Raw genomic sequence first — 23,128 nt, 5'->3', positions numbered from 1 at the left:
TTAGGTCAGGAGAAATCTCAAATCGAGCTCCCAGAGCTAAAGCGAAGGTGTAGGGTCAGTTGAGATGATGACAGACAGGGATTCACGAAAGCATAAATCCATGACTGAGCCTGGTGCTTTTTCAACAGATTCAGGACTTGAACCGGAATTTTTGTGAAAGTCTGATTAAGACAATTAATTACTTGTTTGTGTTGGAAGAAATGGCAAAGGGAGCTCCCGGAGACGAAGTGGGAAAATCCATGTCGGGAGAGAGGACACAAGAAGGGGGATCACATGTCCCTTGTTCCACCTCCGGTTACTCAGCCTGCAAGACCCTTGATCTAGGTTGGCACGCTGCTTTTGCAAACACGGAACCCAAGCCACGAGGCATAGGCACAGGCAAGCAAGAATGGAGATTACAGAGGTTTTGCAGTGCATGCATTCAGCTCCTTTGAGAGTCACACATGCACGCTTATCTAATGCAGAGAAAGTGTGTGTAATCCCCATAATTTAATGGGAACACAGATGCACACACTTTCTGAACTTGCTTGCCATCTCTACCAATCTTTTTTATATAACTTCTTTTTCCCTAATCTAGACAGACAGGACAAACAAGAAAAAAAGCTGGAGTAATTCCTGAAGACAAAGAAGCTGGAGTAATGTAATGAAGGTGGGTTTTTATGGTCTTACTGATGCTCTCTTCAGACACAACTTCCGCAAAGAAGCGTGCCAATTCACATGGCTCTGCAGGATAGTATACCTTCCTTCTGTGGTGGTGTTGCTGTTGTATTCCCATAACATGCAGCATTACTTGCCTCAAAATGGAACATCTCAGGTTATGTATGTAACCCAGGTCCTTGAGAAGGGAACAAGATATACATGCCTAGCATCTTCCATCAGACTATCAGAGTCTGGTGTTATGTGATGTAGATGCCCTTTTATGGGCTTACTGACACCCGTTGCTACATCACTGGTTCACGTTTTCAGCCAGTAATATTTGCATGTTCCGCAACTGGGTAACATGTGTAACCTGAGCCATTTTGTATCCCTTGCAGAGTGAGAGAGAGAGAGAGAGAGAGAGAGAGAGAGAGAGAGAGAGAGAGAGAGAGAGAGAGAGAGAGAATGAATATTAGGCATGCTTGTGTCCAACCACTTCAGAGTCAGAAAACCTGAGCGAATTGTGAGGGTGGTAAGGAGACAGCAGTGTTTTCAGGCTGGTGTCGTAACTCAGAGCCGGTCTCCAAGTCGACACATCGCAGGGTGATCTCCACACTTAGACTTTTTGGTTACTAAAGACTGTTTTAGTTAGACTTAACTGTTAACTCTATAATTACTACAAAAATACTGAGAAAACTCCTCAGACCTGGATGAGAATGAGCAAACTTCTTTATTGTGGTCAATCAGCCAACAATCTTTTAAGAGAAATTGCCAAATTGAAAGTAACAAATGAAAACCCCCAAAAAGAGCATGTCATGCAAAAATCAATCAAGAAAAACAAGAACTCTTGCGACGTTCTTGCAAAAATTAAAAAAACACACACAGACACCACACACACACACGCGCGCATACACATCACACACGCACACACACACCACACGCAGACACACAAACATGTGCGCGTGGGGCTGCCTCCTTCATCTGGCCAGAAGAATTTGACACCCACACCTTCGCCCACGCGCACGCGCATGTGCCCGCACGCGCCCACACGCACCCACGCGCACACACACCTTCGCCCCCGAGCCCCAGATATCTTCTCAATATATACCCTGGCGCTCCTATGCCCCTTTTCCACTGAGGCAATTCGAGTGCTGGTTCGGAGCCAGAGCCTAATTTAGAACCAGTTCTTTCTGTTTCGACCACCAAAGCACCGGCTCCGAACCAGGAAAAGTGGTTCTTAAGTAGCACCAAAACGTTGCTGGTCTAGACTTAAGAACCGCTTGGGGCGGGGCTACTGTTAGTGCATAATGTACCTTAAGTATACTAATGTTTAATACACTTTTACTTTACCGCGATATGATACATTATCAGCACACATGATAGTAGGTAGCTACATGCTAAGGCTAACATTTTTTCTGTGTTAACGATAAAATAACGTTTTGTACTTTATCGATTACAACCTCCGTTTATACAGATTACACAGAGCTGCACGTACACGTTTTATTCGCCGTGTTTGGATGCCAATGTAGGTTCGCAAAGCCATGAGCATTAACAGTAAAGCAACATCCGCCATTGTTGTTGTGTTTGTGTTTGCCGCTGCTGCGCTAACGTTGCTGGGACACGTGACACGTATACAGTGACGTCACACTCGGCGCTGTGATGGCTCTCTAGCCGGTGGAAAGGAAACCGGTTCTTAGAAGGTTCGCCAGTGGAACCAACTTTGAACCAGAACTAGCGCTAGCTCTGAACCAGCACCCGTTCTTTCCGGTGGAAAAGTGGAAAACACACTGACCTAATTTCCCCTTATTTCCCATTACCTTTCACCCATATGCCCATTTATGGATTTTCCTCCCCTTAGTTCTCAGGGCCTAGGTCTGTGAACCAATGTCTTTTTCATTCTACATAACAAGTTATCGCTATGAGCTAAGGTCTGGGAACCAATGTCTTTTCCATTCTACATAACAAGTTTGTATTTGTTATTACAAATGTGCTCAGACTGACTAGGCCTGACAGCCCCGAATCTGGTTACAATAAACATCTTTGGCCTACAACATCGCCTACATATGTCTTATGCAAGGCCTAATACTTTACTTTGGTTATAGTATTGTAAGGAATAATACTTTAATTATTTCTACTAAGATTTTTTACAACACTGGACCTAAATACTGAGACTGTGTATAAGTCTCAAAAGCTATTTGGAAAGCTGTTTCAAAACCACAGGGCTTTGTAAGAAAAAGCTCTTCCCTCTCCTGTAGCCTTTACTAGTTGAGAAAAATAATACAGCCTGCAACAGAAGTAGGCATTTTATTGAAGTAGGCATGGTGGATAATAAAAAAACTAAAGTTTGCTCAGGTACTGTGGTGCAAGAATATTCACAGTAAATAAATGCTTTTTTAAGTGTTTCAATAAGAGGGAGCTGGCCTTTTTTTTGGCTTTGTAGGCAAACATCAGTGTTTTGAATCTGATGCATGCAGATATCAGAAGCCACTTCACACACTGTACAGAACAATCTGAGTGTTTACCATACATAATGAGTATGTATGACAGAATATGAGCTGGATATTAAAATGATCCATAGTCTCTGAAGGAAGCGTGAGTACACGCCCGGAGTGTGGCACGTAACGGAGCATCTCAATCCCTTCTCAGGTTGTTTGTTTGGATAGGGCCATAGCATACAACAGCATCAGACATCACGTTCACTAATTTACACACTTCTATTCTACATGTCTTTCTGTGGCTGGCTGGGTGTTCTTTGTAGCTTCCCCCTTTTAGATAATACAAAGAAAAGGCCAGCCAGACTGGGTGCTCTGGACGACCAAAACAGAGCAGGCATTCCAACAGCTGAAGGATGCCTTTACCAGGTCAGTGGTGCTATGGATCCTCAACTTCAGATTCCCCTTCTTAGTGCACATGGATGTGTTGGACACAGGAGTCAGCGCTGTCCTCTCCCTATACTCTGAATAGGAGGAGCACACAGTCCACTAGATCAGCAGGAATTTGAGCCCAGTCAAGTGATTCTACGATGCTGTGAAGCCAGAGAGGAACTCCTACTAGCTAGGTGACACTTCACTCTGGTGACCAACCATGCCCCCTTCAGTTGATTGATAAAACTAAATGCACTAATGCTAGAGTAACTCAGTGGTTGTTATCATTGCAGGACTTCTCATTCTTGGTACACAGAGCAGGGACCCAATACGGGAATGCAAATGTGCCTGTCGAAACACCACACCTTGTGAGCCCAGCTGCCAGCAGTAGTAGGTTCAGAGCTGGGGGTGGCATGGCACGGTGTCTGCACAGCTTCCTTTCAGCTGTATTTTCTGTCTCCTCCTGCTAATACAGAGCAGCCCTGAGTCATGACAATGACTGGTGATAAATGATTCCATAACCCAATGAAATTTACCAGTGTGTATCTAGGCCCCAAGTGAGCGTAATTTTTTCTATTCTTATACAGATTAGTTTAACTTAGTCCCACTTGGTATTGTCTCATTTATCTTCTTTGCTCTTACACTTGAATCTAGTCTAATACACCCTCAGCTAGAAGGGTTTATATCATCCATAATAAACAAGCCAAACTGCCAATAACACATCAACCAGCATGTATGTTCCTGCAGATGTCTTTTGTTTTGTCTTCCTGTTGTTCTCAGTAAAAGTTGAAGAGTTTTGCATTTCAGTCAGTGTCTCTGCATGTTTGACAGTCTGTTCCCTAATATCAGCTCAGAGATAGTGGCAGCAGCGCAACTCAGAATACTTCTCTGATATGAACTCGAGAATTCTGACAGCAAGATTCCACACAGACCACTTATCAATTCACTATCCTTTGTTGGCTTTCCACGATGTCACTGAATGAATCCAGACAAGCTGTCTTTCACCAATTGCTAAGTCATGGAATTGGACCAATCTTAACACTCCATTTGTTACCAACAGTATATTTTACACTTCACAGATTTTTTCCCACTTTATAAGTCACACCAAATTAAAGTCTGCCTGTAATCAAAGGCATTGTTTATAATAAAGGCATGCTTTAATAAATCACCAAGATATATACATACAAGAAATTTTTTATGCATGCATTAATTAGGCAACTCCTCCCCTTCGGGATGCTATAAAACTGGTTTCCTTTTTGCGGGCCACTCCTTTTTAGGCTTTTCCAGAACAGGTAAACACAGAAACATTCACATTAATATACAAACATTTATTGATTTCTCCATTGTTTGCTTTACATTGCTAGCAGTCACCATGGAATGTGCAACTTCCATGTGACTGCTTTTAAAGTAAAACAAACACAAAATAAAGAACTTACCAAACTGTCTCGTGTATTTATTTAACCTGAACCATGTGTGCTACATCACAAACCAATCGCGCACCAATGTGTCATACCTATTAAATGGGGTCAGCCCCACCTCCACTCTAAGATAAAAGTTTTTGTATTTTCCTTGCTTTCCTTTTACTTGACCGATCTCAGAGTTGTTCCGGAATCACTCTTAAGCTAAGATTCCTACTTTTTAAAGATAAATTTGAATTAGGAACTCTCTGAGATAATTTTTAGAATCATAAATATGGGGCCTGGAGTAAATTAGCACCATTTGTGTTGCTTGAAGCTTTATAGGCAGTGCTTCTACCTGCATGCTTGTAATTCTGACAGTGCAGTAAGTGACAACTGTCAGCTCATGATGAATGTCAAATAAATTTGGAAAAAGTTCATATCCTTTTTGAGTACCTGAGTATCCATTTACATATTTATTTTGAGTCAAATTAACTTCTGCTTCTACCTCTCTGCTTTTACTCTCATCACTTATTTCATGATCCAAGCTGTCCGTGCACTTGAACTTTTTGACCAACAAGTGTTCAAAATAAGCATAAAGCATAAAAGAATAAAGAATATCTACTTGTGAATCAGGCAGACAATTTACACATCTTTGATAAGAGTGATATATGAGGCCCACTGACACAAGAAAGAAAGACAGAAATTTTATGTTTGGAGAAAGAAGTATAGTGCATATGATCCCAAGAACACCATGCCAGTGCACATGTGTCTGCTTCTCTGCAAACAATAATATCTTTACATATTATATAATATTTTAATCTCATCAGCCAAGAAACAGTCAAAATAATTCTTAACTTGTTCCTAAAAATAGCTCCAAGCTGCAATTGTTAACATACAGTTTAAGGATATTTAGGAATTTACAGGTTTTATGCCTAAATAACAATTGTGTGGGCCTCACAGGCAAACAAATAGACAAACAAATATCTTGTGATGGCAATAACAACCCACAACAAATTTCATTGTGCATCCACTTAGGAAAATAAATGCACCCTTTAATCCAGTAGTATTTAAAACCATGTTTAGCTGTTGTTGTTTAGCTTGAAATAATTGTTTCTGTAAGAGTCATTCTCACATATCTCTTACTCTTCTTTACAACATTGCTTCAGTTCATTAATATTTCAGAGAATTGTTTAAGGACAGATCTTGTAACATGCCACAGAATTTCAGTGGGTTGAGGTCTCGACGATGGTGCGAAGCCCTATTGTTTTTGCTCGGGTTTATTTTTTATTTTTTTTGCACACATTGGCCAATTGGGGTCCCTTAACATGCTCGAAAACTCTTGGAATTTGGCACACACGTCAGAGTCGGGCGACGCTAGGCTTGGGCAAAGGCTGGAATACTGGCGTGGCAGGGGGGCTCTGTAGCGCCCCCTGTAATGCAAAAACAAACATTTGTGCACAGATCGGGCAATTATGTACGCACATGTACGAGAGTTGGTACACATATAGATCTCATTGACCCGAACAACTTTCGCGCTCTAAACTATGAGCTCCGCCCAACAGGAAGTCGGCCATTTTGGATTATTTCATAATTGCATGCGGTGAACTTTTAAATAGTCCTCCTAGGGAATTCATGCGATTGACATCAAACGTGGTGAACATGATGCCGAGACATTGCACTTGCTAAATTCTGAACGGTGCTGCCATGGCGAGGCGACTAAGTTATGGCGAATTCAGAGAAACTAAATAATGTTTGGATTTTTTCACAGTTGCATGCAATGAACTTTTAAATAGTCCCCCTAGGGAATTCATGCGATTGAATTGCAAAGGGATTTTTGATATCGCAAACACTGTTGCAATGGCATCGTGTCAAAGTTTACTTTTATTTTAGGCATATTTAAGGCTTTTAGCGTGCTTAGATTAACTTGAAATTTGACACATATATCACATTCGTCGGCTGTTAAGTGTGGACAAAAAGGTCGGACAAAGGTGTGTCTCTTAAGTGGCTCAATAGTGCCCCCGTTTGTCTAAAACGTGGGGTTTCATTTACCTACAGTCCCCAAATGGGTCAGTAACAACATAAAATAGTCCACTGATATTTACCCACTTGATGCGCTTGCCCACCGTGCATTGTTTTATGGGCGGCACCATATAGCGATAAAAAAAACATGCGAGGGCCCGCCATCGCTGCTTGCAGCTATATTTTACTGTTAAAATGTCAATTTCCTGGTGTGTTTCCGATCATTACCCTATTGCGTGACCAATATTGTCCCAGCTTAAGCTGCCGGATAGATAGCCTCGCAGTTGTCCCAGAAATATCATAGTATAAAGTGTTATAGTTCAGCATTGTACCAATGGCTCGAACTTTGCCAGGACAAGCGGCAACAAAACAAGGCCAAATCATTAACCTTCCACTGGCATGCTTGACAGTTCATATAAGGTTTTTTTGGCGATATACTTAGTTAGTTTTTTTCTTATTGTGTTTACTTGAAAATTATCATGAGCATTTAAACATGCTTACAGAAGGCCTGTAGGTCACATGTTGTAGGTCTTGGGGTTTTCTTTGTATCGGTGATCTGACCACCAATGGTCTGATCTTAGACTGAATTCCCCCACTCATAAGGCTCTGCATTTGTAAACAATACATCTCACTGTAGATTAGAGAATGTTTATATATATATATATATATATATATATATATATATATATATATATATATATATATATATATATATATATATATATATAATCATTCCCAGATTAATGAGCAGCAACAATTGCTTCTCTGCTCCAGAACACCAGACTGCCAAAAAAAACCCTATTTTTATAGTTAGGCTTAATGATTATCTAATCTTCTGCAGTTCCTTAGTAACACCTTATTACTGTTTTAATGATTATGGAACTAAGAGGGAGTACTTGTTTTTTCCCCACCTGGTAGCTGAGTGTTGGATTAGTTTTTGGAAAATTAATGCCACCTGACTTTTTTTAATAGAAGTTTGTGATGACCTCCCAATTGTCATATGGAAAGTGAGAAATTGAGGATGTATTTTTTACTTTTGTTAATTTGCGGTGACGAAATATGTTTTTTTTCACTTATGTTTTGCCTTTGTGTACACTTATCAATGGATATTTGTTCATATTGTTAATATTTGTTCATATTTATGAGTACAAAGTAAAAAAATCATGGTGTGTGTCAATATGGATTTACACTGAAAAAAAAAGAAGTTGCCATTGTTGGGGTCTTATACTCTGACTTCTCAGTTGTATAAATGAGACATTTCTCTCTGGAAAAGAGCATCTACTAAATTCCGTTGCACATCTGGCTTTATATGCAGGAAAGAATTATTTTAAATAATTATTATTTTTTATAATTATTATTTTTTTTAAATCACAAATGTGTACCATAATGAAAGGAAAAGGTATTTATTCTTTTTCAAAATTACACATAACTACCACAAGGAAGACTATTCAGTCCAAGGTGTAGTCTGGTTAGAAAGAAACACAAAACATCAATAATACATTAGAATTTCAGCCACAAATAAATGCTCATCATCTTTTAAAATCAGTTTCAGAACAAATACAATACAAAAAAAATGATAAAAGAAATCGGGGTCCTGTCATACCAGACCATTTATACATTACACTATTTTTCATCTTTTTTTAATTTGTTGATTGATTGGGTGTTTTGTTTGTTGTCATATTTAGAAAGTTTATGTGTATAGTGCTACTTATAGTAGTTTCCTATGTTCCTCCACAATACACAATTATATTTATACATGTATAATAATAATAATAATAATAATAATAATAATAATAATAATAATAATAATAATAATAATAATAACAATAATAACAATAATAATAATAATACATGTTTATTATTATTATTATTGTTATTATTATTATTATTATTATTATTATTATGTATTTTACATTACATTATATTAGAGGGAGTGTATTAAAAGATGCACCCAAATAACCTTATATAAATAAAAAAATGACAATATGGAACAGCTAAAATGGTGGTAAGATTGTAAGAGAGGTAGTCAGTGAGAGAACTCTAATCTAGAGAAATGTAACAATGCTGGAATTCTATAAGTATGAGTTAATGAAGCCATGTGTCGATTTGTGAAACATATAAATACTCTTAAGCTATATACAAGAATGATTTTCATTATGCCTCTGAATGGAGACATGCCAAAATAGAGTTCTCATACATACTGGATTAATTGTAAGACTTGTATTTTGTGTTATATAAAAAGGTATATACCACTGAATGTGAAACACCATGATGAAAAAATATTTTCCCAAACTTACATTATTTTTAAGTTATCCCCAAACTCAAGTTCATTACCTAATTTAGTGAGTTTAGAGTAAAAAAGGAATATAATGAAAAGCATTCCTTCTCTAAAATGCCAAGTAACATATTAGCTATTGAAAATAAATGGGATTTATTTACTGTCATGTTCCTATGTTCTAAATGCTAAAATGTGTACTTGCAAATGTATGTGAGATATGAAACATATCTATTTGCACATTCACAGAAAATAATATAAATGACTGTGTAATAAACAAAAAAAAAACTGAGAATGCATTAGTACAGAAGAATGTACAGAAGATTCAATTAAAAAAAATCAAATGTTCTGCTGAATGTATTTTTTGAAGATGGTAGTTTGTGGTGTCTCTGATTGATCAGTCTTTGATTGGTCAGTGTGTCAATACATAGATCAGTTCGAGGTATCAGAGTGCACACTACCAGGGCCTTCCGTAGGGGAGATCACAGAGGATGGGGTCATAGAATCTTGCCACCCCCTATTAGCCTGCAGCAGAAAACAAAATAAATAGAATTAATTAACAAACTTTAGAAAAGTAAAGTGACATATATGAAGCAACATAATGATAAATGGAAATATCAAAGCAATGTTGATAAAATTACACACTGTCCCTTATCAATTCCGTACACATCAGGTCAAAGCACAAAATTTTCATGGACATAGCCATTGGAATTATATAAAAGAAAATGCTTGAGGGGTGCATGTTTAGGAGAATGTGTGTTGGTGTGAACATGCTGATATATAACTGTCTGTGTGCATGATCCAAGGATGTATGACATGCCTGTTCCTATGAAATTTTCATGAAATTTTTGAAGTTGCACTTGATTATGCTGACAGCTATTCCGCTACCTTTAAATATTAGTCTGTAATTCTTTGTTGCCTTCTGTATTAAAAAAAACAAACAAACAAAAAAACAAAACAAAACAAAAAACTATTTGCCTTAAGTTGTGTTGTTTTCCAAAATCACTGTGTGTGTGTGTGTGTGTGTGTGTGTGTGTGTGTGTTGAGTGCTTGGGGAGGTCATTTTCTGCGTCTGAATTTGAGTTCCCAGAAAGAATAGGTTAATAAATACATTTAGCTGGCTACACTTTTGGTTCTTTTGGCATCAAACATTTGGAAGCCTATGAATCTTTACTGTAGTTCTTGATTAATCATTTCGAGATTTTTGTTTCTTGTTTGTTAAATTATGTTGTTATTTAGTTAGTTTATTTTGCTAGTCAGAACCTCATTATACATTTCCATTATTAACAGTAAGTGAAATAAATTAGCCTTTACAGTCGCTATTCCCAAAGTGACTTAGTAAATTGCATTGCAGGTGCAAAATTAATTGTTTTATAATGACATTGCCCTGTATTTTACATATTAGGTAGAAACATCATAGACTACACTCTAAACACTCAAAAATGAATGGCAGGTTACTGTAGGCATTTGAATTATGTAATTTTCTGTTTACTGTGTTAGTACATCTCTTGTTTTTACACATGCAAACCTTATGTAGAACCTTATTTAGGGCATTTGAGAGATGTTTTTGGTCCCTTTCTATTGAAGTACTGTATACACTGACACCTTCTGGTGCATCTGTAGAATTATTTAGTTATAAACAAGATTATACACATGTACAAATGTAGAAATACGGACACAACTGTTTAATATGATTATGGTGCTATTACAATACTTAAATTTTTTACCTAGAGCTGAATCTTAACCCAGTCACAAAAGTGATGTGTTTTGGGTCATTCTTTTGCTGCTTGATGAAATTTCTCCCAATTACATAATGTTTCTGTAGACTTCTGAATTCCTTTTGCTCCTACCACCATAAGTTATATCATCGATAAAGATTATCAAGACTTCCACATACAGCCATGCTTGAACCATGATATTACCTTCACTATGCTTGACTAATGAGGTGGGAGGCTTTGGTCATGAGCATATGTTTTCTTTATTATATCTTTGACCATTCCATCCCTTCTTGGATCATCTCTTGTGATGGCACAGAAATTAAACCTGAAATTCTGATCTTTCATATTCATTTTTTGATCTCAAATACAAATTCCTTCAGGACTAAAAACTAAAGATTTAGCCTTGCTACTCCAGTAGCTACTCTGTGACCTTGCCATTTCAGAGGGGACTGTATATGAATTTATGTTGGTGAGATCCATCAAGCCTGTGATGTCACTAATATGTACTGTACAAGAATAACCCTATGCAAGTGAAATGTATACAATAGGAGAAGTGTGTCAGAAATCACTTACATTCAAGCCATGTGGATTGTACATGGAGTTGCCCCCCAGATCATTATTGTATCCTGCCGTCTGATTGATAGCATGGTGCAGGGTATTCACCTGCAGAGGACACAACAGGAAGTCAACCCTAAAATGTTTCTGCATCAAATTAAAGATTCCTACAGTACAGCAAAAATATCTTGATTTTTTTCCATGGTCTACCATTTTGGCATGATATTTATGCTGGTTATTTCACTAAGCCACTGAAGTGAAATGTTTCTTTCTAACTCGCTCTCTACTATGAATATGTTTTGAGTAAATTAAGTATGCAGCTATGTGAAAAGTGTAGATTAATATGACCTTTTGTACCATTTCTTTCAAAGCTCTAGAATTACAAATATTTGCACTACATAAATGTGTGCTCTGAGGTCTGGAAGAACATGTTGAAGCCTCATTTGTTACATTATTAATATTATTATTATTATTAGTAGTAGTAGTAGTAGTAGTAGTAGTAGTAGTAGTAGTACCCTCCTTCGCTTTTTTTTCTGGGGACAATGAGACTTATAACAAAGTAAATAAAATATAGACAAAAACAATTAAACGAGATAGGTACATATGCTTAAAGGCAATGAACTTTACATACCAACACTGAATACCAACCCAAAAGCGAAAGTCAGAGCCAATTGCATTTGCAACATTAACCTTACAATGGGATTTGTTCCAGATGTGGGATCAATTTATTAAATAAACTGATCGAATAATGTGCTTTTATTGGCTACTGGAAGCTAAAACAAAAAAGATAATTAATTAAAAGGCAATTACAGATTGTTCAGATTTTCTGGATATAGCCGTTCCATCTATGAGTTAGCAACAATGATTAATCTTTTGCTAAAATGGGACTTGGGAGAGGGCATACAAATCAAGATTTGTGAATGTGATTATCTGTAAATTTTGTTGAGGCTGCACTAAGGATAAAAATATAATTAATATATTTGCTGTTCTGTTATACAGTCCCAGTCCCTAAACGTAGAGCCTACCTGTGACTGCACATTGGCTCCGACTTGTGCCCCTTGGTAAGAATCCCCATTCAGATTCTGCATGCTCATGAACATGTCCCCTGAATTTGGGAGGTTAAAAGAACCTGATGAACCTGGAAAGGAAAGATGTAAGTGTCTAAATGACTTTATAGCCATGAGGAAGAGAAAGGGTTTTACATAAACACACACACACACTACAGCAACAAGCCACACAGACTACATAAATCCAAAAATGCAAGCAACTACAGCAGTGTGTGTCAGCAAATAAAAGGAGAATAAAAAAATAAAAGAAATGGAAAACCCTACAGTATATTAAATATACTATATAATATTCAACCTACAAACCAAAGACAAACAAAAAAGAAAACAAATAGACTAATATTAAACAGACACCCAAAGCGTATGTATGGGAATAGTAGTCTACCTGCCACAGTGTTTTGAGGTACCTGCTATTCTAATGGAATAGTGTATAAGGGTTCATGTACTGACAAAATAAACAGACAGAAGCTGATTAAAAAAAAAGTCAGTACCAGTAAACATGCTGGTTAAAAGTGTGTTTTTGTTCTCTGCAGAATCCAGCTGAAATTCTTCATCTTTCATCTGGAATCCTGGATGCAAGAAAAACGGGATCCCTTTAAATGACTTGCCCACAATCCCCCGGGACTTGGCCATATCCACAAAACATGCTGCTGCCTAATATTTTCTTTTAGTGTCTGTGGTATACTGGTAATGGTAACTTAATGGTACTTGTCAATCAATGTCAATCTTCCAATAGTTATAATTTATGCACAGGTGTTGGAGACAATAAGAGGGATTAAATAAGGAGATAATTTTTATTTTCTCATTTCACTATATACTATACACAACAGAGCTTCACTATATACTTGGCTTGTACATGCAGGTTGTAGAAGGCTCTAGAGTAAAGTGAAATTCTTTAGATTAGATTAGATTCAACTTTATTGTCATTACACATGTAAAAGTACAAGGCAACGTAGAACTTCCAGGAATGTTAAGAAGACAAGCTAGGGACCAGGAAAAGAGACAGAGAATTAGGGAGTGATGGTCGAGGTTTGGTGATGCTTACCAGAATTGGGTGTAATGGGGGAGTTGGTCTGACTGTTTTGCACGGCAGCGGCCACAGCGTGTGCTGCATTCACAGCAGTTTTGGCAGCATACAGATTGGCCTCCTCTTGGAACTTGCCAATGTTCTTCTTGTAACGGATCCTCTTATTGCCAAACCAGTTAGATACCTGGAGCAGGGGGAGAAAGAAAGAAAGAAAGAAAGAAAGAAAGAAAGAAAGAAAGAAAGAAAGAAAGAAAGAAAGAAAGAAAGAAAGAAAGAAAGAAGAAAGAAAGAGGGGGTGGGGCAGAGTGGTGTGGGAGTTCGTGGAAGAGAAGAGGTAAGGGAATCAGATGTCAAGGTGGACAAAACACTGTGCAATACACAGCTTCCTGCAGTAATTTCCGTTTGTCTCACAGATTAATTAAGTGATTATCAGACAGAGCTTGGGCACTATTATGAATAAGAACATGACCTGCTCTCTGTTTGTCTCTAGACAAAACCAAAACACCAGAGACTTATGACAATGTTGAGCTCAGTAGTTAAATATGGTATTAGTAATATATAGTTTAAATTTAAAAATATTAAATTAATTATTAAATATTTAATTATAATCATACTATCTTGTATATTAAAATAATACACAGGCACTTAGATTTATATTACACACATTAAAGTAATTAATAAAGTTTCACAATAAACTACTGTATGTAGAAAACATTAGTGTGTTCCTACCACTTCAAAAATTATGGAAGAAATGTACCTCATAAATTTATTACAATAATACAAATATGGGGCACAGTGAAAACAATAAGAACTTGGTCACATGGACACCAGAAGTGCCAATGCTTGCATACCAATAACTGTGGAATGATAAAGAGATTATAGATTGTTCCTTAATAGTCCTGTACATATTCTACTAAGCATAGTGCTTTGTCATAATGCTACAATGACTGGGCCAGGTAGAATGCCCAAACCCTGTAATGAAGGTTTATTTATTTTCCTCCTCTACATTTCCTGTTTAATATCTTTAAGAGTTGCACCCATGCTATACCAAAGCTAGTGAATTTGCATGGCATCTGATCAGTCTTACCTCACCATGTTACTGTGTTTCTAAATTTTTAATATCTAGGCAATTAAAATTAATGACCACTTGGCCAAAACCCCCACCCATTTGCAGCCATTTGCCTGGACATCAATTGTTTGATGGGTTTACCTAGAGGTTAACCCAACAAGCAAGGTTTAATCAGATATAATAAAAGCAACAGCCTTTTTATCTAATCTGCTTAGTGCTTCTAAAGGACAGGGTAAAATTCACATTTAGGTATTAAGCTTTATACTGAGATGCTTCTCTAATTATTTACATAAATGAAGCAATATCTCTCTTACTGTATATTGTGCCCCAGAATACATGTCTGAAGTTTGTATTTATAAATAATTATAAATAGGATTTTTTTGAATGACAAATATATTTAGATGTAAAAAGTAAGAATTTATAAAGAGGTGTACAGGATAATACTACAAATGTTTGCTCTTGGTCAGTCTACTTGTGTTTTTTGAGCATATTTGTTTTAAAGGTATTCATGTCTGCCAGTGCTTAGTACACTAAACCGAAGGCCAAGTCAGTGATAATTTCCTGTGTGCATCCATTATATAAATATGGTATACAATAAAGATTCTTACATCAGAAATGATCAGATTCAGATTCATTTGAAACCATGCACTGACAAAAGAGTATGCATTATCTATATGGAAAATTATCCGTGGCTTAAGCAAATTGTGCAAGAGAGAAGAAGGTAATGGCAATAAAAAGATTCGCATAATATTGACTAAGTGAATACACACCCCTAAAACTGTTTGCAGAATATAAGTCAAATTGTTTAAATGAGAATTTAAATCAAAATAGTGATGTTGAAAATACTTCAAATCAGATAAACACATTACACTATATTTGCTGCAGAAAATAGCAATGGCTTCATACAAAAAAAATAAAAATGTCAGGCTCCAGAAACTGCTCAAGTTATTTCAACAGATATGGACAGGCTTATTTACAAACAGATTCATACTACTGTATTGAGTAGCTGTTAAATAAGAAATAATTTATTCAGAATGTTAAATAATAAATCATTATACAACATTACCACATAGCTCAGCTACATTTATAAGTTGAAATACTGAGTTTTATTTGTTTTAACTCCAACGGCCAAACATTTTAGGTCAGCTCAGTTTGCAAATTTACTAAAAAAACAGGATACTATACTTAAAATAGTTTTTCTATTGAATTTTTGGAAATGTAAGCATTTATTTCGAGGAAAAACATAATGTCACTAAAATAAGAAACTTTAAAGCTTGGAATTTGTAAAAGGGTTAGCATTTATAACAATCTCTGAATAATAATAATCATCCAATAATTAACACTTTGAAAATATATTTAATATGGAAACATTTATACTTTCAATTTTTTATTTAATTTGTGTAAAACATGTTGAAAAGTTTGGGATATGTACCTTACCTACTGGATTTTAAATAAAATGTATTAATAAAGAAATAAATATGTTTTTATAAGTACATTTTACTGTTATCCAAGTAAATAAAGTAGATAGATAAACACATACATTATACTTTGTACACATTACAAAATAAATAAATAAAAAAATTTCCATATGAGAGTTCTAGCCATTGCTTTTTTGAAAAATAGTGTGATTTAATAAATGTTTGCTTGATCTTCTTGTGGAAGTTCAATTTAATTTCATCAGAGCCACCTAAATTTCTAATGTACAGTGATACCTCGAGATACGAGTGCTTTGGCATATGAATTTTTTGAGATACAAGCGTGATTCGATCAAATTTTTGGCTTGAGATATGAGCAAATTTTTGAGATACGAGCATCCGGGCCGCCACGGTCGAAACAAAGATCCCCAACAATAACGTGTGCTCTGTTTCCCCTGCCTCAGCTTCCCGCGTCTCACTCGATTAAAGCCACCTTTCCGCTGCACACGACAAACGATGACTGATGAACCGGAAGTCATTCATTTCCTATGGAGAGTCGCAAAGGGGCTGCGTGAGGTGCCGACCATCTGCGGATCCATAATTTTCGGATCCGTTTTGAGTGTTGGATCCGTTAAAAAATCTGAACTTGTGCGACTACACCGCATCCGATATGCCGGCTGGACAGGTTTTTATTAAAACGACGTTAGATGTTAATGAGGAAAGAGTGACAAAAAAGGCAAAAACAAGTGAAGAGAAAAGCAATGAAGAAAATTAAGCAAAATTAATGTAAAAAAAAATCAGAAATTGTAGCAATTAAGTTCAGTTAAGTTAAAAGAATTTCAGATAAGTTTGGTTAAGTTCCATTTAAGTGTAAAGTAGCATTAAGAGTGTACAGCAGCGAGAAAGTGAACGAAAGTGAAGGTGTAATTCCTCCTAACTCCTCTGCCTGTTTACTCCACCTTTAACATTCTCTTTTATTACTATATATTTTTATACATTATTTGTCATTTATAAATACAGGTACTGTACATTTTTCATATTCAAAACACAAACAAAACAACTGGAGCGGAATTTTGCGAGCTGGAACGGATTAATGGGATTTCAATTAATTTAAATGGGGAAAATTGCTTTGAGATACGAGCAATTTGAGATATGAGCAAGGTCACAGAACGAATTAAACTTGTATCTTGAGGTATTACTGTACCTTGATTGGTTTGTTTCTATGGTTATGGCATGTTTAGAAGGACAGACCTCTCCAGTACAAAAATAAAAAATTAACAACAGGCATTAAATTCAGTGTGTACATTGCAATGCAACAGTTCCCAGGACCCAGCCGTTTTATGGCATCGTATTTGTGAAAAATAGTATTACTCAATATGGATACTAACACTCAAATACATAAAATATTTTCTAGTGGAATTAAACACAGGTACCTCCTATTGACAATGTGTAACAATTATGAAACATAAACTGCTACTTTGTGACAGGTGGAATATGCAGTATTTGATAGCTAATTTAATCTGATTTAATCCGTGTTCATAAAAAGTGGTGTACACACACACAAATATATATATATATATATATATATATATATATATATATATATATATATATATATATATATATATATATATACACATACAACAGACCAGAACAAGAGGTGGAACAGGAGAAGTCTGACATACCTGTGCCACTGTGATGGTGCTTCCCACCCCCTGAAGGCAAAAAAAAATGGCTTTTACAGTATCAGACTCCTCAGTGGCCCTCCACAACCCCCTCCCCACAGAAAAAATAGACATTTACACATGACAAAAACAATTTCTGTAGAACATGCTGGTACCTCCTGGCTAATATTAGAAATAATATAAGACCACAAATGTGGCTTCATGTGCTAAAACAATTTTTCTCTGTGGGGAAATGGATGAGGGGACACAACTGCCTTCAGGATTTTGGAGTGGGAGAGTCACTTTGGTTGTGATATTTCATCGAGTCACCTGTTGCTTTGTAACTTTTACAAACAGCCACACACATGCAGTAATGCACTCATGTGAAAGGCACAGCAGCTCATATGGGATGTTACAAACAGTGGTGCATGGGATCCTATGGCTACAGGCTGGTCATCCCTCAAATCTCAGTGCAGCTCAATGATGAGAGTACAGTTTTGGGGTCCAGTCTTAAATTCAGACTCTCAAACATACCAGCTTTCAAACGGTCTCCATTCTTATTCAGGCTTTTACATAATCTTTCTTACTGAGTTACTAATTTATATAATTGTTTTTTTTTTACAATATTTACTTATAAGCAGCATACTGTTTTGGCATTTGGGGATTTACTTAGTCATTATGTCTGTGAACCTTGGTGCATCTTTGGTGTCTGTATGTTTAGGCCAGTGGGAAACTGATTGGAATGGCAAGGTCTCACCTGTGATACTGTAATGCTGCACTTTTTAGCCAGTTCTTCTTTGGCTTCTTCACTGGGGTAGGGATTGCTAAGGTGGGAGTAGAAGTACTCATTCAATATCTCTGTGGCCTGCTTGCTGAAATTACGTCTTTTTCGTCTGAGATGGGATGAATGAAGATGAGAAGAAAAAAGGTTAAACAAATAAATTATTAGTTTATGATAGTGCTAAACATTGTTGTCTCTTCTGAATGGTGCCTTTTCTGTCATCTGTGTCTCTTATCCTTGCCTAAGGCTTGCTGCTGATAAAACACCTTTTATAAGACCTTTTAAATAGGCATCAGCTATGGCCAGGAGATATTTGAGCATTATTTCCATACTTAACTGCAGTTTCTACTGTTTAACTCTCGATGTCTTACTACTGACATTTCTACAACTTGCACCAATAAACTTCCCCTAGGGGTCTGGACAGCTGAGTCACAGCTATATTCAAATGACTGTTGAAGCCCTACAGTACCTATATATATCTTATCTTTGGCCATATCATGTACTTACCTTTGGCCATATCATGTACTTACCTTTGGCCATATCATGTACTTGAAATATTATTCTGTCATTTGACAATGGACTGTCAAAAGATCAGTTTCTATTTTCTCACCATACATGGCCTGACACAGCACAACAGTAAGCATTATCACGGTTTCCACAATTTTGAGTGCTATTAAGTATGATGCCTCATAAGATGTCTCCAGAGCATTAGTGAGTTTGGTTAGTTGTGCAATTATGCATATTTGTCTGTAATTCTTATATTTTTCAGCAAAGAAACATCAATAAGAAACATCGAACATCCACGCAAGTGGGATGCTTTGTTTCCAGATGTCTTTGCATTTTTGCACTTCAAACTTTCATGGGCAAACACTTCTGAACAGATTACATATTGATCAGGTACAGTGTCGACAATAAAGCAAGTGAATCCATACTTCTACTTTGATCAGATGGGGTCTTGCTTTTCTTCTTAGTATATGCTTCAGAGAACTTAGGCAGACAATTCATTAGGTCCTCAGCATTATTAGATTTGAGAATTACAAATTTATTCATGACTGTGAATATGGTTTTCACATGCAATTGTGTGTTTTAGTTATACCAAGCTAGTTGCCACACAGAGATGTCATAGGGTGAATGTACCTATTAAGCTCACAAACCCATTAAGTACATTACCATATTCGAGCCCAGATGTGTATTATCCTACTTGATGTTTGGATGTGGGAAATACAGAACAGAGATAGACTTGCTAGCTGTATATGTTTAACACAGGTTTTGGGTTTTGTCTTGTATTCTGTTTTTCATGTCTTTTATTTTGTAACCAGTTTCTTATCTTTTGTGTCTTGCTTCCCTTGCCCTCATGTTATCCTGCCTTGTGTATGTGCCATGTTGTGATTGGTTGTTGTAGTCATGTTTCCTTCAGTTCCACTTGGGTATTTGACCCTGAGTGTTTGCCATGTTGTTTGTTGGTTGTCTGTAATGGCTGTTTTGTGTACTCATGATTCTCATCCTGTTTTGCCATCGCCCTTGCCTAGATTACATTGTGCTTTTGTTTCATTAAAATCCTTTACCTGAATTTGGACCCTCTGCCTCATGTTTAAACACATGTGACAGAAAAACCGACAGTGCTATGGATCCAGTGGTGAGGATTTTACACCTTCATCAAGGGAATCGGCCTATAGCAGACTTTGTGGAGGAATTCTTTGAACTTTTCTATCAGGTAGAATTTAATGACTCAACTCTTCCTTATTTTTCGATTTGTTTTATCGATAAAAATTTCATGTTTAATTCCATCATGTACCCTGAACTGGATTATGGATCAATACATAGACTTTGCTTTGATTTTGAGTGGATCTAATGTACGTGGCGCTAATCTAAAGTCTGCTCATGACATGCCTGCCAAACAAAAGTCTGTTCACGTTATGTCTATCAGGTAAGTGTCTGGTCACAACATTGACACCACTCCTGAGCCTTCCCACAAAATGGCTACCGTCCCAGAGCCCTCAGCCAAGGTGGCTGCCTCAGCAGAGCCTTCAGCAGTAATGGAAATTGTTCCAGAATCTCTAGCATTTAAGGAGGTTATACCAGAGTCTTCAGCCACCGTGAATGCTATATGACGCACCAGACAGTGCCTCCACTTTTTTTTTTTTTAAACCTTCTACCTGCATTTGGATTATCTGCCTCATCTTTCAACGCATGTGACAATAATATTGCATGCTATACTAATGTCATCTCACAGGTCTCACTGGTTTGTGTTTTAAATTCTACAATGTTATAAATGTTAAATTTATTGATGGTCAGTAGTTTTAGTCATTTTTTTTTAAAGATCTCATTATATTGTAAGATGAGCTTAAATGGTACAGTACTATGAAAATCACATAGCATCAACAAAAAAATATCATTTTAAAGATATTCACCATATTATTTGTTCATATTACAGTGTGTATAAACTTAGCAAATAACCTAGATTATTTATGTTGGATTTTTTTTTCCTTGGAAATTTCAAACACAAAAAGGCATACAAACAAATGTATACTATGCATATAGTATTTTCACCTTATCCCCAGCCTATTACATTGGAAGACCCAATAATATGTCCACCCCCCTGACAGAAAACACTCTGTGATGAAATTTCAGAAGATGAATGGAGAAATTGAAGATATTGAGAAGAAATTCATCCTGGAACTAGAAAGTGCAGGACCCTTCTACTTGAAAAACTACTAAGAGATTGAGAATCTCAACAAAGAAATATAAATAAATTTACATATTAGGTTACTTAACTAATAGGCCTCCATAATTAGGCTACTTTCTATAATTCTTGGGCAAAACAGATAAATTAAATGTTTTATTAGTTCAATAGGGTTAGTTAATTATTAATTTGTAATGCGATATGTTTGAATTACACTTCACTATGACTAAATGCCTGATAAATTTTATCGGCTTGTGGTTTGAATGCAGAGATTTAGTTTCTGATACTGACTCTTTGCACCTCCAAATAAAACTAAAAACCTCAAAAGGTTTAAAATAAGCAAGATTTCTTTAGTAAAATGTATTGTGAACTTAATCGGAACACATTCATTTGAGATAAAGTTACATATTATTATATAAAGTTATTTTTAAAACAATTAAATCAGTTTTGTCTTTTAAATAAGAAAATATGTATTTGTGCTGTTTATTCATAATATTAAAATATTTACTGTAATCAGAATATACTGACACTTACACTTACACGCAACCCCTTGAAATCACTCTTTGACCCCCGCCATGGACCCCTAGTATAAGCTAAAGTTTTGAACTAAAGTGCCTGCTGATGCCTTCCTATCCAGCAAACACAAATGACTTATGGCTCACTGCAGATATCTAAAGGTACTCAGGCCATCTGCAGCACTGCCATGTATTTTATATCATTTCAGTAGCAACTAGACGTGTGTGTGTGTTGAGGATGGTGGGGGTGGGGGACTGGATTGAAGGCTTTCAAGACAAAATTCAGATTCACACTCACAGTGCTTCATTCAAACACAGACCTGGCATCAAGAAAGCGAGACCTCAGGATCATGACGGCTTCACAGGTGCTTTGTTTAAGCTGCATCTGAATGGAACTGAACTTGCGATGGATGATGCTGACCATACGTTCAATCTCTTTGGGTGAGATGGGCCGTGTACGTGACTGCTCCCGTAACAGGTTCATCACATGGGTCGTGAATTCATTACATGCCTGGGGTAGAGATCAGAGAATAATGATTGCAATATTTATGTCTTTTATGAGTAGTTGTATAGCTAGAAATGAGCCATTTGACCTTGGACAAAGCTTTTTACTTTGTTTCAAGTATTACCATACTTTCCATGGTAATACACTATATGGCCAAAAGTATGTGGATACTTGAGTGTTGTAACGCTCATTATGGATTGGATTTGTGCCCATTCAGCAAAGATCTTTAGTAGATCTTCATCGATCTCACTTTGTGTTCAGGGACATTGTCATGCTGGAACACATTGGGATAGGCACCTTAAATATGAGGAAAGGATATCTGCTGGACAAATCCTAAAAAAATACTAAAATTGTAGACAATTATGTGCTTCCAACTTTCAGGACGAAAGTTGTTTTGGGTATGAGGCAACAACCTTTGCACACCTGGATTGGGGGATTTTCTGCCATTCTTCTTTGCAAATCCTCTCAAGCTCAGTCAGGTTAGATGGAGACCCTTGGTGCACTGCCATTTTCAGGTCTCTCTAGTGATGTACAATAGGGATTGGTCAACAGTCAGGGCTCTGGCTGGACACTCTAGGACATTCACAAAATTAGCCCTAAGCCACTACCGTGTTATTTTGGCTGTGTGCTTAGGATCATTGCCGTGTTGGATGGTAATCCTTATATGTATCCCTATATATATACAGTGCCTTGCAAAAGTATTCATACCCACTGAACTTTTCCACATTTTGACATGTTACAACCACAAAGAAAAATTTATTTATTGAGATTTTATGAAATAGACCGAAAGAAAGTGGCACACAATTGTGAAGTGGAATGAAAATTATAAATGGTGTCCAAATTTCTTTTACAAATAAAAATCTGAAAAGTGTGGTGTACATTTGTATTCAGCCCCCTTTACTCTGTTACCCCTAACTAAAATCCAGTGACACCAACTG

At 36.6% G+C, this 23,128-nt stretch overlaps 1 protein-coding gene across 9 annotated transcripts in view; it reads right to left on the bottom strand.

The window, feature by feature from the left end:
* Nucleotides 1-8,852: 8,852 nt before the first annotated feature.
* The window catches only part of pbx3b (pre-B-cell leukemia homeobox 3b), a 105,486-nt gene continuing 91,210 nt past the window's right edge, over nt 8,853-23,128 (bottom strand). For 2 of the 9 annotated variants that reach the window (XM_027171035.2, XM_027171034.2), the window contains exons 5-12: nt 22,006-22,196; nt 18,464-18,599; nt 17,728-17,757; nt 13,577-13,742; nt 13,023-13,100; nt 12,493-12,605; nt 11,486-11,575; nt 8,853-9,719 (exon numbers count right to left, since the gene is read on the bottom strand). In XM_027171035.2, the coding sequence (XP_027026836.1) occupies nt 9,627-9,719; nt 11,486-11,575; nt 12,493-12,605; nt 13,023-13,100; nt 13,577-13,742; nt 17,728-17,757; nt 18,464-18,599; nt 22,006-22,196 (897 nt within the window). In that variant the 3' untranslated portion in view covers nt 8,853-9,626. The remainder of the gene's footprint in view (nt 9,720-11,485; nt 11,576-12,492; nt 12,606-13,022; nt 13,101-13,576; nt 13,743-17,727; nt 17,758-18,463; nt 18,600-22,005; nt 22,197-23,128) is intronic. The other 7 variants (XM_047799737.1, XM_047799736.1, XM_047799739.1 and 4 more) reach the window with 7 other exon arrangements.

Source organism: Tachysurus fulvidraco, chromosome 14, assembly GCF_022655615.1.
Source record: "Tachysurus fulvidraco isolate hzauxx_2018 chromosome 14, HZAU_PFXX_2.0, whole genome shotgun sequence".
In the NCBI taxonomy this organism is placed as follows: Eukaryota; Metazoa; Chordata; class Actinopteri; order Siluriformes; family Bagridae; genus Tachysurus; species Tachysurus fulvidraco.
Note: the sequence above shows the minus strand (reverse complement) of the source record. Positions and strands in the feature narration are given on the sequence as shown.